The 15,619-nt window shown below is 41.6% G+C and overlaps 1 protein-coding gene across 4 annotated transcripts in view; it reads left to right on the top strand.

The window, feature by feature from the left end:
* The window catches only part of LOC143296923 (advillin-like), a 214,067-nt gene that overhangs the window by 157,674 nt on the left and 40,774 nt on the right, over window positions 1-15,619 (top strand). For all 4 annotated transcript variants that reach the window (XM_076608944.1, XM_076608942.1, XM_076608945.1 and 1 more), the window contains 4 exons: window positions 6,427-6,495; window positions 8,809-8,934; window positions 14,214-14,285; window positions 14,604-14,699. In XM_076608944.1, the coding sequence (XP_076465059.1) occupies window positions 6,427-6,495; window positions 8,809-8,934; window positions 14,214-14,285; window positions 14,604-14,699 (363 nt within the window). The remainder of the gene's footprint in view (window positions 1-6,426; window positions 6,496-8,808; window positions 8,935-14,213; window positions 14,286-14,603; window positions 14,700-15,619) is intronic.

Below are 15,619 nucleotides of genomic sequence, written 5' to 3'. Positions count from 1 at the left end.
AGTCATTCGAATGAGACGATAAACCGAGGTCTCGTGTGCAGCATGCACTTAGCGCACGTAAAAGAACCCACGGCAAAAAAGGGTTGTTCCTGGCAAAATTCTGTAGCAAAATCCACTTCGAAAGGAAAAACAAATAAAACTGCACGAAGGAAAAAATACAAAAAATGGGTGGCGCTGTAGTGTAGCGACGCGCTCTTCCTGGGGAGAGCAGCCCGAATTTCACACAGAGAAATCTGTTGTGATAAAAAAAAGAAGAAAAGAAATACAAATACAAATAAAAATTTAACGCCATTTCTCCAGTTTTTAGTTATGCACGCGTGTGAATAACTGGTACGAAAGCGCTTCGATTCGTGGTCTCTGCACAAGATTCAGCGCTGTATAAATATCATTATTATTATTATTATGTATGGTTTCTAAAACACAAATTATTTTCATCCTCTTGTTCACCAAGACAGAAAGGGTAGTCATTTTTTATTACTAAATATTCGTAGCAAAAGATTTTTATGTTTTCAGATCACTTATCCCCAGTCTGACTCTCGTCAGTATTTCTCTAAAACGTTTTTGGAAGATAACAGACCGATAATCTTCTGGAGACAACTCTTGAATGAACAATAGGTACTGAATCTTTGGAAATAACATCTGCAAGCCATTCTTGACTGAATACAAATATGAGTCTTTGTTTAAGTATACGGAAGAACACATTCTCTCTACCAGTGCCTCGGGCCAGCCATGCACAACCCAGTTCGAGTTTCTTTGGAGTGGAATTGATTTTTGATGCCCAGTTATGTTTCCCATTACTGTCCATATTAATCAGCATTGTGTAACCTTGATGCGGCAGATAGCCATTGCTCATTTTCAGAACTCTTCGCGAGTACTCGAAAGCCTTCATGCAACAATTTATATACAAGGGATGATGGCCTAGCTCGCGAAGAATCATAATATTTTATGTGCAGTTACTCACTTTCCTAGAACTTCTCACAGGAAAACATATGGACTTTTTCTATGCAATTGTACTTCTCTAGAATTCCCCATACTTCAGAGGCATTTGTGAGAATGACCTGGGTCTTGGTGTCAAAGATTTCGAAGAAAGCCTTTCTAAGCATTACATTTAACTGTTTATGCATTCACGGAACATCAGAAAGAGCTCCTTTGCCTTATAAAGCCAACTGTTTGGTACTTTCGTATGTTCTTATTGTCGTTGTGAAAGTGTAACCCAGACTGGCGTATTTATAAATCACCTCCAAAGGATGACAATCTCACTTCCAACTTTCATGTCTTCCTTAACGCCAGCCTACCTTTTTTCTGAATATCATGATTTTAGTTTTGTGCGTGTTGACAGTAAGGCCAATTTTTTTTGTTTTTGTTTTTTGTTGTTTGTTTTTGTTTTGTGTGTGTGTGTGTGGGGGGGGTGTGTGTGTGTGTGTGTGTGTGTGTGTGTGTTGTTGTTGTTGTTTTCATAGGTCAAAAGCATTCAATCTATTTGTCTTTATAAACCGTGTCGTGTATAAGAAATCAGAGGCAGGTCATCGGCAAACAGTAAAATAAAACAAGTGTATAAGGCCTGGAAGTAACTGGATGCTATGTTTACATTTTATTTTCACACACTGCAGGCAACTTCATTTATTATGATTGAAAATAACGTAGGGCTTAGAGCGCATCCCTGTCGTAAGCCTTGAGGACAATCAAACAGTTCAGATAACTTGCCGTTTACTCTTACACATGACACCATCTGTGTTTACACAGCCTTGATTGCATTGGGAGTCGTACTTGATATTCAAATAATGCATAAGGCGTCTAACTTCAGTGTGTTTAACGGAATCGAAAGCGTTTTTTCACACAGACAAATACCACGTACAGTTTTCCACCTCTTTTAATTATTTTTGTGCGCCAACAAACAACGTAAAAACATGGGCTTTCAACAGTCTTTTCTTATCCTCGAGCCAGGAATTCAAAATTCTATTCAATATATAGGCGTAAAATTTGCCAACAATACTTAGCAGGAATAAACCCATGTAATTGACCGTAACATCCTTGCTCCATTTCTTTTAAAATTGGAACTGTGATGGCAGTTGTCCATAAATGCAGGTTGTACCCATTTATAAAGATCTGATTAAAGTATTCAGTGAGAAAACCTGTCCCACCCAATTTCAGCATTTCTTCTAGTATACCTATACTGTCACGTCCACAGGACGTTCCTCCTTTTAACTTCCTTACAAAAACTTCTTCTGAAATTGGCCAGTCTAATCTATGTATTCTTGGAGCAATGGATCATATGAATTTGTCGACTCTTTATGAATACCTTCATTATTGGCATTTGAAATGTTCACACAAGCCTTAGAGCAATTTTCTACTGATACCGTGTTGTTTGCCATTTCTCAAACATGTTTAAATTCTTTCCAGAATGTTTGAGGACTGTGTCATTGCTTGTGTACCCAACATCAGACAGAAACACCAGATTGTTCTTTTGCGATCTAGTATAATCTTAGGATAGACATGGATGGAATCATGAGTTGTTTTGGCCGGTCGAACACGAACGCTTAAAGCGCATGCGCGATACATCGTTCGAGGCCATGTGCACAGCAGATGTGCCACATACTACATCTCCCCCCTGAAGATGGACAAAAGTGCACTCTCGAAATGTGCCAACAATTAAGTATTAGAGTCTTTGAATAACCGAGGGGGAGAAGTCTTGTGCATTGGTTAACGTTGCACTAGCTGTCTCTGTAACGGGCAAGGAGGATGACTGCACGCCCGCTCTTGGTCGTTCGGACCGGACTCACTGGCGATGTCGTTGATACTCCTGGCTGGGTAGTCTGGCCTGCTGGGCTGGACAGGCTGGTACTCCGGGCAGGAGGTGAAGGCGAACCAGGCTGGAGCGGCATCTGGTCTGCCTGGGGTCGTCCTGGGACAGGGCTGCCTGGATAACTCTGCATGCTTGGACTGGGTCCAGGGTCAGGTGGATTGGTAGACAGGATACTGGGGACTGGGTGACATGGGACTGAAAGAGGAATGTCTCCTCTGGGACTCGAGGTCACAGGAAAGGACTGGGATAGGCGAAGGTGTCTGCGGTTTCGCCTGTACTGTACACCTGACTCGGTCTGCACCAAGTATGAGCGAGGAGTAACCTGGCTCAAAACTGTTGCTGGGTTAGACTACTCGGACTCATGGTCTAACTTCTGGAAGACTGGGTCGCCTGCACAAAGCTCTGGCAGTGTCTGTGCCCCGTGGCGTCTGTCATAGTAGGTCTTATTGTTCATCTTTGCCTTTGCATCATTTTCCTTAATGACATCTCTGTCGTACTGCTGAGGATCAAGGTTTGTCTGCAGGTGGGCAGCGTCGTCCTCAGTCGACGTCCCATGGCGAGCTCTGCTGGACTCACTCGTGTTGGACCCGTGGGCGTTGCACGATATGTCAGGAGAGCCAGGAATGGGTCCTCTTGCTCCAGGATATGTTGTGCTGTTTGAACGGCTCTCTCTGTTTCTCCATTGGAAATAGGGAAGTAAGGACTGCTGGTGCAATGTGTGAAATTCCACTGTTTTGTGAATGTTTGGAATTCAGATGACGTAAACTGTCTCCCATTGTCAGATACCAGAGTTTCTGGAATGCCATGATGGGCGAAGATGTTTTTCAGTCTTGTAATGACAGTTGATGATGTCACATTTGGGAGATGTGCTATCTCAATATATCTGGAGAAGTAGTCAACCAAGACTAAGTATTGTTGTCCTTTCACCTCGCAGATGTCAGTTCCTACCATCTGGAATGGTCGTTCTGGGAGAGGGGTAGGCTGGAGTGGTTCCCTTCTTTGCGATGGCTGCCTAACCTCACAATAAGTACATTGCTGGACTTTGTTCACAATTTCTTTGTTAAGTCCTGGCCACCAAACTGATGAGTTTGCTCTTTCTCGACATTTCTGGATGCCGAGGTGTCCTGCATGAATGAGATCAAGGATACTGGCTCGCAGTGAAGTCGGTATAACAATCCGGGTTCCTTTGATGAGTAGGCCATTGTGACCACTTAGCTCGTTCCTCACAGCGTATAGTTCTTGGAGTTCTGGGCCTACGTCAGTCTGATAAGCTGGCCATCCCGTTGCCGTGTATTGCACTGCTGCGCTAAGCACTCTGTCACGGCTTGTTTCTCTGCTGATCTCTTCCAGGCGCTTGTCTGTTGCTGGCCAGGTTGACTTGATGAAATATATGTGAGCTTCGATGTCTTGTCGAACTTGCTGAAAGTCATCCTGCTGAGACTCGTGAGGTATGGGGTCGCGAGACAAGGTGTCTGCTGTCACAAGGTCTTTGCCGGGGGAATAGACTGCATGAGGGCTAAACCTCATCAGCCTCATGAGAAGACGTTGACAACGCAAGGGTGTGTCTTGAAGGTCCTTTGTGTTGATCAAAGGAACAAGGGGCTTGTGGTCAGTTTGGAGTTTGAAGGATTCAAGACCCACAAGGTACCTTGAGAACTTTTCACATGACCAGACAGCAGCTAGGTACTCCTTTTCTATTTGTGCGTATGAACGTTCTGCTGGTGTCCGATATACTTATAATGCTTATTGAAAATATTGGGATTATCGATGCCAGATGATATATTTATCATGTTTGCAATTTTATGTAAAAGCTTGTTTCTGAAAATATTTTCTTCTCAACAAATTTCCAACACAAAATGAGTGTTCAATAAAGTCAACAGTATCGTGACAGTATGAGCATTTTTTGTTTCTTTTACTTTCATTTTATTTAGCAAGATGCTAGTGGGATGTATGTTATGTAATATTTTCCAGTGTAATACTCTAAGCCCTGTTTCTTTGGTAATGCCCTTTGCTCTAGACCAAGTTAATTGGTCAGTATTAAAATCAGATTTTCTCTTTAAAAAAATGAGGCAGTTGGGATGGTAGTTTCTTTGCACGCATGTAAGACTTTTACTGGAACAACGTTTTAGCTTTGTGTTGTCCGATTAAATCCTGAACCTCTACAAGAGATAAGTCTGTTTTCATTGTGTCTCTTATTTGATCAATACCATGATCAGCCCAACTTTGTAAGAATAGCACATTGGTATTAGAGAGTTATTGAACAGCATCTGAAAATGAAAATCATTGCATTTCACCTCAGACAGCCCTGTTAGCGTTTACTTATCTTAGTAGGTGACCCATACTTTTTTTCTCCAGAAATCGTTATAAACCAAATCAATATTCAAAAGATCTCTACTTTTTCAGTCATGCAGTAGGCATTACCCCACTTTGCAAGCGTCTGTTAATGCCATCTTGGTATCAACGCCCAGATTTTTTCATCAGTAGCGGCAACAAGTTTGCCAACCCTTTGTAGATTTGAAATATTCTTGAAAGTGTAACACATTTATCATATTAATACCTCATTTATCTACACTAGCTCCCATTACCTTTATTTGAACCTTTTTCAATGCTTTTTATTATATTTCTTCTTCCACTGAAATCTTTTTTTTTTTTAATTTAATTAAAAAAAGTAGTGTTTATTTTGTTTAGCACCGTCTTTGGAAGACCAACTGACTGCGTGACATTACGAAATTGACTTAATAGGAATGTCTTTATTTTTGTAACTTTACCTTGAATGCTGAGGTCACGCTTACTCGATACTTTAGTTAGGTCATCAGTAAACCAGAACCCTAGGATTCTAAATATGGGTTGATTCCGGTTCATTTTCAAATTCGAGAAAAACGTACTGTTACGATTACGTCTGTTACCTAGCCATATGCTGCATGTTTTTCGGAATTTAAGTCCTGAAATTAATTCAAACTTTCGTAGGATTTTTTTTGACACCTTCTAGGTAAAAAGAACTATCATCAGCAAACCGAATTACTTTACATTCTATGTCTGAAATCTCATGAATTTTGCAAGCCTACAGTTCTCCACCCAAATTTTAAAAAAATAGGCGACATTGGGTCCCTTGTCTACAACCACGTTCAACGCTGATATTTGTAGATGTTGTGTCATTAACTAATACTGAGGATTTTATATCCTAGTAAAATGCTTCTATCCATTGACAGATATTACCAAAACCAAAATATTTTAAGACAATGCATATGTGGAGTGTTGCCCTAATGGTGACGCGTCCGCGTAGGAAACCAGAGAATCTGGGCACACTGGTTGGAATCCCACAGTCGCAAGTAGTTTCTCCCCCTCCAAAAGACCTTAAGAAAAGGTTTTTTTTTCTAACATTCAGTCAGTCTTTTTTCATTTAGTTTTTCTTCCTTTCTTTCCCTTTCTCTTTCCGTCTGACGTTCTTTTTTTCTTGCATGGTGCCTTGCCGGTCATCTGTAAGTTTAACTTTATTGGCATCAGTTTCACTTCCTGTTGATGAACCAACAAAGACTAGAGCACCGGGAGCTTGAACTGACGGATACATTGGCAGCATGACTTCATTCACTAATCCTCAAGATAGTCACGTGATGTGTGTGCAGGTGTTCGTGTGGTGCGGGCAGGCCGTGGAGGAGGAGAGCAGGAAACAGCTAATCCCTCTGTACTTCCTGGTGGGTCACCTCGAGAACTGGGCACCTGAACTAACCTGCTGACCACTGTTTTTCTCACTGGTCTTGTGGCTGTAGATGCTGCTGATGATGATGATGAGGATGCTGCTGCAGCTGCAGACGATGACAATGATCACGATCATGATGCCAATAACGATCATGATAACAATGTTAATGATGCTGCTGCTAATGCTGATGACCGTGGTGATGGTGATGATGATGATGATAGATACGGACATTGATATAAACTTCATTTTTGCGCTGATTTTGTATATTTGATTATAGTAATATCATTTTGTGGTTTTTTTGCTTTTAACGGAGGAATGTTGAGAAAAAAATCAAAAAAGAATTTTGAAAGGGAAAAAAGAAAATAGGGAAAACATAAGAAATGGAAGCCTCATTAATTTATGATAATAAAGAAGATGTGGAGAAAATGGGAAGTTGGAGGGTCCACAAAAAAGACTGCTACTGCTGCTGACGATAATGACTATTAAGTTCAGTGCAGTTTCAGTTTCAGTAGCTCAAGGAGGCGTTACTGCGTTCGGACAAATCCATATACGCTACACCACATATTGCCAAGCAGATGTCTGACCAGCAGCGTAACCCAACGCGCTTAGTCAGGCCTTGAGAAAAAAAAAGAAGAAAAAAAAAAGATAAATACATGAAAAAAAGAACTACTACTGCTAATAATAATATGTATAAGGCGCAAAAACTTGATGAAGTCAACTATAAGCGTACAATAAATAAATAAATAAATAAATAAAAAAAATAAATGATAATAATAATAATTAAAAAATTAATTAATTAATTAAAAATAATAATTAATAAATAAATAAATAAATAAATTTAAAATAAATAAATAAATAAAATAAATAAATAAAAAAGACAACAATGATGATAAATGAACAAATAAATGTAAAAAATGCAGACACACATTCACACATACACACGCATATGCATAACAGATATGCACCAAACATGGAGTTTCACAGATATGAAAGCACAGTCAAATACACACAAACATACATGAGCCCCAACACTTACACACACACACACACACACACACACACACACACACACACACACACACAATTACCCTGCACCCCCTCTACCCCCCTCCTCCACATACACATTTCTAGGCTACGTATCGCAGCTTCCACGACACACACACACACACACACACACACACACACACACACACAGAGAGAAGAGGCACACTTACTTGTACAAGCACACACACATACGCCCATATCCCCCACCCCCACCCCCATATATACAAATATATATAAGCACACCCGCACGTTCCTATATTCCGTTGCTCCCACAGTGTAGGCATGCATACGCACACATACCTCATCCTCTCCCCCCCCCTCCACACACACACACACACACATACGCACGTGCACAGAACTCTCCTGACACTTGTGTACACTTACACCCTCGCGCATGCACAAATGCACACAAGCACACAGACCCACACATACACACAAACACACACATACACACAGAGGCTGCCACTGATTGGCAGTGGAGGGCATGTGTCACAGCTTCAACTTCCATCGTTAGGCTGGAGGTTGTGACTTTGTAGGCAGTATTCTCTTCCCTAATTGTTTGACTGAGCCATCTGTGTATATGATCATGTCCTCTTCTTTACTGTTTTCTTCTATGAGTCGCTTCACATCCGCATTAGTTTTGCCCTCTGGCCATTCCCGACAATGTCTTACTTGAGTGGGTGAAATGGCTGTGTTGAATAGATAGTTGAGGTTTTCGGGGGTTTTCTCCCATTAAGACGATGCCGAAGCTGCTGCTGCTGCTGTTGACTATTTTAACGATGCTGCTGCTGCTGATGATCATCACTATTATGGCGATACTGATGCTTGTGATGACTCGTATAACAATGCTCATGATGATGATGACTATTATAACGACGCTGCTGCTCCTGATTTTGATGATGACTTATAAGGATGCTGCTGATGATCATGATGACTATTGTAACGATGCTGCTGGTGGTGATGATGACTTATAATGATGCTGCCGTTGATGATGACTATTATACCGATGTTACTGCTGGTGATGATGACTATTATACCGATGCTACTGCTGGTGATGATGACTATTATACCGATGCTGCTGCTGATGGAGATCATACTTAATGCAGTCAACATCATCTTTTCACAGTAATGATGCTGATGGCGACGGCAGTGTTGATGTGTCCTGTGATGTTTATTATTATGCTGTTGCCACGATGTTAATTATAATGAAGCAATTAATGTCTTGTCGTTAACAGCAAAGTTGTATATTTAACTTTATATTCAGGAGTATATGTCACGTGATCCAGCTGGAAGAAAGGAGAAGGATGTGCACATGTGGATTGTCTCCCACGGCAGTGAACCGGAAGCGTTTCGTCGCTACTTTGCATCATGGGACCAACTCGGTTATGGGGTCAGTGTCTGCTGGCAACGTGTCGTGCCTCAGTGTGGATTAGTCCTGTTGGTATACCTGTCTTTCACTCCGTTTTGATTTGGCTCCAACGTATATCACAAACGCCCCTCTCCAGACAAGTATTAAAACAGGATAAAATTCCTCTTGGCTAGCAGACGAAATTCAGGTCGCTACATACCAAAGACACGTTATGAAAATGATCTTCATGAATACTAAAAAAAATAATAATAAAGTGGCTTCGCTCACATGACAGAAATTTCCTATTTTAAGTAATGAAAAGAAAGTAAATCAGTATACAAAGACATAGATCAATTAAGAAAAATAAAATCACTGACCTATATAACCCCTGATAATCGGTTAATAATTTAGCTGTGAAACCACGAAAGTCAAAACAATAAATCGAAAGAAAATCGTCTGGAAGATTTTTTTTTTTAATCATGAAAGAACACTGTCACGCTCTGAAAGAGAACGGACTCCCCCACCCAAACCAGTTCTAATACCCAGACCACACAAACACGGACAAAAGCAAAGAAAAGTTCACATATATTCAGTCATAAACACACAAAATTTTACTAACGCAACAATAACCATAATCCCAGCCGCAGTTATGCATACATTCAAATGATGAGTGACTGGATAAATACAAAACAAAACAAAAAAAAAAAAAAACCCTGACAACTGTCCAGAGAAAACCGGCTCGTAGAATGTTATGTGCGCACTTTGGACATTTTGATAAAGAGGAACTGAAGCGCTCTGCCCAACACAAGATAGAAACGATGACTTGGACTGCGATGACTGAAGGAAAAACGAGGAAGGCGAGGAAGCTGGATGCACGAAAACCAATGACGACAGTGATGAGAAGAGGGCAGCAGGAAGACAGCAGCCAACAGACAACCGGAGCAACAACGCTCCCCGGCCACCACAGGCTGAAGGGTAATGGCGTAGGAAGTGGGATGCTGCAAACTGCAGGAATTATATTACTCTTCTGGTGGGATTACCCCTGCCCCCACTCCCCATGCCCCTCAGTGAACATACAAGTGATAAGATTTAACCAAACTGAAACAGGATATAAAGATCTTGATCTACACAATCTCGATATAAAATTCCGTTCGACCCACCCCCCATCACACTCACTAGTGTACACATTTTCTAAAAGACAACGTACGTAAGGCGTGTGAAGGAAGAAGAAGGAAAAAACGATTGAAAATCATTTATCAATGATGATTCGACCTTGTCAAGATAACGAACATATAAACAATGATAGTAAAGGGTTTCACAAGGGAGGCGTCAACTCATTTCTTAGTGGCTGAAATTATATGAGCATACCTGATGAATCCCATTGTCAGCATGATTTAAACAGTTAGGCTATGTTTGAAATACTTCTAGTTCCATAACAAGAGAGGAAAACAAAGCAAGCCTGATTTTTCCGGCATTGGCTCTCACCTCCTAATCAACAATATCGACCGTCACCATCTCGGCATCCTATTAACAGAACAGGACAAACGAACAAAGAAGCAACACAAGGATAAACTACCACATATTTCAATAGTGAAACTCACTTGCCAAGCGGGTACTACTACCCTGACGCTGGAAATAATAAGACGACACATGTCCAGCAGGGTACTCCTACCCTCTTAACTGGGGTACACTGAGAAAACACAGAAAAATGTCCACCCGGAGGAAAAGCAATACTCACATGAGGGTGCCGACTGGGCAAAAAGCCCCAAACCAGAAGGGCACTACCTCCCTCCAAGAAGGCCGCGGGCGCAAAGCTTCGAAAATTGTCACAGACAGGACAGAGAGACTTGAACCTCTGTTGAGCAGTGACACGAACGCACAAACAAAAGGCTCCACGATTGCACGAGAAAAACTTAAAACGGGGAGCAACATACACCAGATATACGGTACAGTGGGGATGGTATCAGGAAGGGCACGCACAAAGCAAACGCTACCCGAAATTGTCACGAGTTGTGACGTAAGTGCTGAAGACGTTTGTGAAGTTTTCATTGCTCAGATACGACTAGAACAGCCACTGAAGGAACTGATGGAATAGATAAGAAAATCTTTAAATTGTCTGCACATAAGAAATCAGTCCGTTCTGTGGCATTTGGTGTTCCGCAAGGTTCTGAGCCCTGTTTTGTCTGTCATGTGCACTTTCCCTCTTCAGAGTTAATCCACAACCGCACATGAAATGTTTGCCGACGTCACGTAGCTACTACAATATGCTGCTCCTGTTTTCATCATCTTTACTTGCTTGTTTTTAATTTTCTTATGTCGAAAATTGGATATCAAACAACAAACTTGAATTGCGATAAAACTGAAGCCATCCGTTTATTAAAAATCTCTCAACCCACTTCCCTTTCAGTTCCAATGCCTACTTCACTCCCATTGACTGACCCCGAAATCATTTTCTGTGTCCGTGACCATGGCGGTCATCTTGACAGTGATCTTTCCCCGAAACAGCATGTTGCAAAAACTTGCCAGCTAGCTTTCTTCGACTTCAAACGTATCTTTTCAATTCGTTTACTTCTTACAGAAGCAACAAAAGCTCTTTAGTCTCATCTTATATCATTTCTCGTCTCGACTATGGCAACTCTGTCTTCATTGGCTGTCCTCAATATGTCATTCAGCCTCTACAAGGCATTCAGAACTCTGCTGCTAGGCATATTTATCAATCATTTAGAAATCATCATTAATTTTTCACTCCTTTATTAATTACCACTGGGTTGCGGTTGAACAAAGAGTAAAATAAGTGCTCTTGTCTCTGTTTCAAAGTTATCACAGGCTCTGCTCCTCAATATCTGTCTGAACTTTTCCATACATACATTCCCTCCAGGACCCTTCGATCCTCTGCTTACACCAGGCTCTTTCAGCTTCAAAACTTCACACGCTAACAGCATGGCCAACGAGCCTTTTCTTTCTCAGCAGCTAAGCTCTGAAACTCTATGTCATACTCTCCGACTCAGTCAGTCCCTGGAGTCTTTCAGATCAGGCCAGAAAGCATATCGCTTTACCCATAACTATGATTAAGGCCTATCCTTCCCTACCATTTAAAAACGTACCTTTTCCCATCCAGACTGATTACTTGATTGTGATGTGAGTGCATGAGGACGGAGAAGGGAGTGTGGGTGCGGTTCTGTGTGTGTATCTGTGTCTGTGTGTTGACTGTCAATGTGTGTGTGTATGTGTGTTATATGTGTGCATGTGTGTGTGCGCGCGCACGTGTATGTGTGAGTGTTTCTAAGGTGTATTCAACAAACAACCAGTCCCTTTCTCTAGAACATCATATGAACAGTGTTAAATGTGTAGATTTAAATATGTACCGTGGTTTTTTTACGGTTTAGACTTGGAATGTACAACTTGCATTCACACTTTCTGCAGTTCAGTCATGGTGGACAAAACAAGAATTGTCTATTTCGTGAAGATACTCCGGATCGTGGAAACTGAAATGCGTTTTCTTTTGATTTGTCATAAGTACTGTTTCTCAGTTTGTTCCTGCTAAATTTCAGTCCATGTATTGATTCCTTTTGTGCACTCTATTGTTACGGATCTGTGGTCTGACAATTAAAATACTTCGACTTCGATTTCGACTTCTCTCTCTCTCTCTCCCTGCCAGCATGTCTACATGTCAGGGAAATCCTGATCTATTCCCCCCCGTCTTCTTCTTCTATGTGAAGTATAATCTATGCCTGGCTGTTTTTCGTTTGTATTCAGTGATGTTTTTCATCGTACCGTTTCATTTAGTTACCGTTTCCTGCAACTCACTGTGGCTGCATGACGAATGTGAAAAGGGTATTGGGGGTGAGGGGGTTAAAGGGAGGGGGTTTTAATGAACGAGTGGTCAGGAATGATTCATGTAATCTGTAACTTATTCTTTCGTGTAAAGCGCCCTGGGCTTTGAGAGAGAAAGGGCGCTGTATATATGTACATTATTATTGTTTAAATAATGCCATGTTGATATGGCACATCCGGTAAATCAGTCTTCATTCCACTGCCCCATTTCTACTTTTGTTTAGCGCACACATATACTCACACGCGCGTGCACATACACGCACACACAAACACACGCGCGCGCGTGCCCTTGCATGTAACTGCGGTTGCTCTGCCCCTACTGGTGGGGAACGGTCAACAGATGCCTAAAACGGGACGTTTGGGCAGGCGTCCTCAGATCATTCATGACCACAGCCATTGTGCTGCAGAGACTGGAACAGCCTGAAGACGTGGGTCTCTGACCTTGAAAAATTCCACCTGGTTCTATTCTTGTCAGCCACGTGAAGATGGAGATGTTTCTCTTTCTCTGCCACCTCCTCTTCCTCGTCATCCACCTCATCTTCCTCCTCCTGCTGGAGCTCCTCTTCTTCTACCTCTCAGTTTCTGTCTCTTTGCCCCAGTCTCTGTCTGTCTGTCTGCATCTGTCTCTCTCCATCTTACTCTCTCGCTCTCTGTCTGTATCCGTGTTTGTCTTTGTCTCTGTCTCACTTTCTGTCTCTCTCTTTCTGTCTCTTTGTCTTTCCCTCTGTCTCTGTCATTCTCTCTCTCTCTCTCTCCATCAGCTCTCCCCACAGTCCCTATTTCCACATCTCCCCGTGGAATGAAAGAAGGACGCATTGTTTCCTCGGCTGCTGTCTGATAGATCCAGCAATGTGTGGGAATGAAGCACTCCTGACCTTTCCGACATCAAATGCGTTTTGGACGGAGTTCTGGCTTACAAAACATACAATATTTGTTGCAAAGACTCATCAGAACTTGCTGAACCAGTGTTCTACGACATAATTCAGACAGGGCAAAAGATGATTAAATCCAGAAAGTGCGTGGATAAAGGGGTGCATTGTATAGCACACTTTCTTAAAGAAAATGGTCACTTTATGTTATGTGAAGAATTTTAGCAAACATATCACACAGACATCGATTTTGTTACCTTTTGTGGTTATAAATCTGCAATATCAGAATACATATAAAAAAAGACTAAAATAATTGTAGACAATAATAGATGCATCACTATATCACTTTGCTTTAATACTTTAATGTCTGTGGTCAAAAGATCCAGAATGTACTACGACTTCCTGATTCAGAATGATATCGCACCAAAATGCTGCGCAAAGTGGGCGTATTAAATGGCTGCACAGGCTAACATGTTATAATTGCCCGGATCCTGAAAATCTGCGTCAGATAAGACCTCAGTGAATTAACAACATTTGATTCTGTCTCTGTTTGCTCCATTTTCTGTGGTTTTCTGTTCACGTCTCACAAAGTAACGTGCCCCTTGCCTGAACTTTCAGGGAGAAGAAGCATACATGTTGGGCAGAAAAAGGATGCGCCAGGAAAACGCCAGGATCAGTGTGGACACACAGGTCTGTTACCTCTTGTTTGTCTGACTTTCTGTCTGTTCACTGCCTGACTGCACTGCACTGCTAATGTTACATCTTTCCTCTGTCTGTCTGTCTGTCCAATTCTTGTCCACCATTCTGTGCAAACAAAAAATTATAGGATTCATGCAACTACAGATGATGAAATGACTGGGGGGTTTTTAAGCTGTAGGCTTTTTTTTTTCTTTTTCTTTTTGTGTGTGCCTTATTCTTGTTCTCTTGAATCAGACAAGCAGATAAATCCCTGTGTGTGTATGTGGGTGTGTGTGTCTGTGTGTATCTGTATCTGTGTGTGTCTGTCAGATGGTGGACAAGACATATGTCCGAATGACACGTCATCCTTACAAAGCCCTGCTGAAAGCTGAGCTTCCCTCTGGCGTGTTGAGAGATCACAGGGAGGTAAGTCTCTTGATTGTGTTACTGTATTATCTGGATGGAGAATGAAAGAATGAGCGGAATGAAGAATGAGAGAAAGAAAGAAAAGGAAAGACGGGAGATGGGAGATTTTTCATTCTGTTGATAACTGTATAGCATTCAATTCTTTCTTTTTGTAAAAGCAGTTATCTGTTTGTCACACTCGCTATTTAGGACGTGTATCGAATTTCCTTTGTCTGTCTGTCAGTATGTATGTGTGTCTGTCTCTGTCTCTTCTTGTCAGTATCGGCTTGTGAGCTGTTTGCTTGGATCTTCATGGATCATTCCGTTTTCAAAACGCATTTCGTATTATGTTACTGCCCAGGTTTACATCCTGTTTTATCGACCGATTTCAGGGATATCTCACTTGCCTTCTGTCCATTGTATTCACACCCCTTACTGTTCTCACGGGCCTTCTGGAAGAAAGTCACTTCCATTTCCCAAAGCCCTTCCAAATGCATTTGGCCAAAGGGTCTTTAATACTGTCTGGAATTATCTCCCTAGGGATCTCCGTCACTCATCAACTCTGTCCTCTTTCAAAACAAATTTCAAGACCTACCTGTTCGGAATGGCCTATGGACGTGACGAAGCAGAATTGTCTGTTTGTTTGCTTCCCCCACCCCCAGGACCCCTCTCTCTTTTTTATATATATATATATATATATATATATATATATATATATATATATATATATATATCCCCACGTTGAAGTTTTCATATTGTGTGTGTGTTATTGTGAGTGTAAGTGTGTGTGTGTGTGTGTGTGTGTGTGTGTGTGTGTGTGTGTGTGAGTGCGCGCGCGAACGTGTGTGTGTGTGTGTGTGAGTGCGCGCGCGAGCGTGTGTGTGTGTGTGTGTGTGTGAGAGAGAGAGAGAGAGAGAGAGAGAGAGAGTCAGCAAAAGTTA

The sequence above is a fragment of the Babylonia areolata genome, chromosome 22 (assembly GCF_041734735.1).
Source record: "Babylonia areolata isolate BAREFJ2019XMU chromosome 22, ASM4173473v1, whole genome shotgun sequence".
Lineage (NCBI taxonomy): Eukaryota > Metazoa > Mollusca > Gastropoda > Neogastropoda > Buccinidae > Babylonia > Babylonia areolata.
The sequence above is the reverse complement of the archived record's forward strand: the minus strand, read 5'-3'. Positions and strand labels throughout refer to the sequence as shown.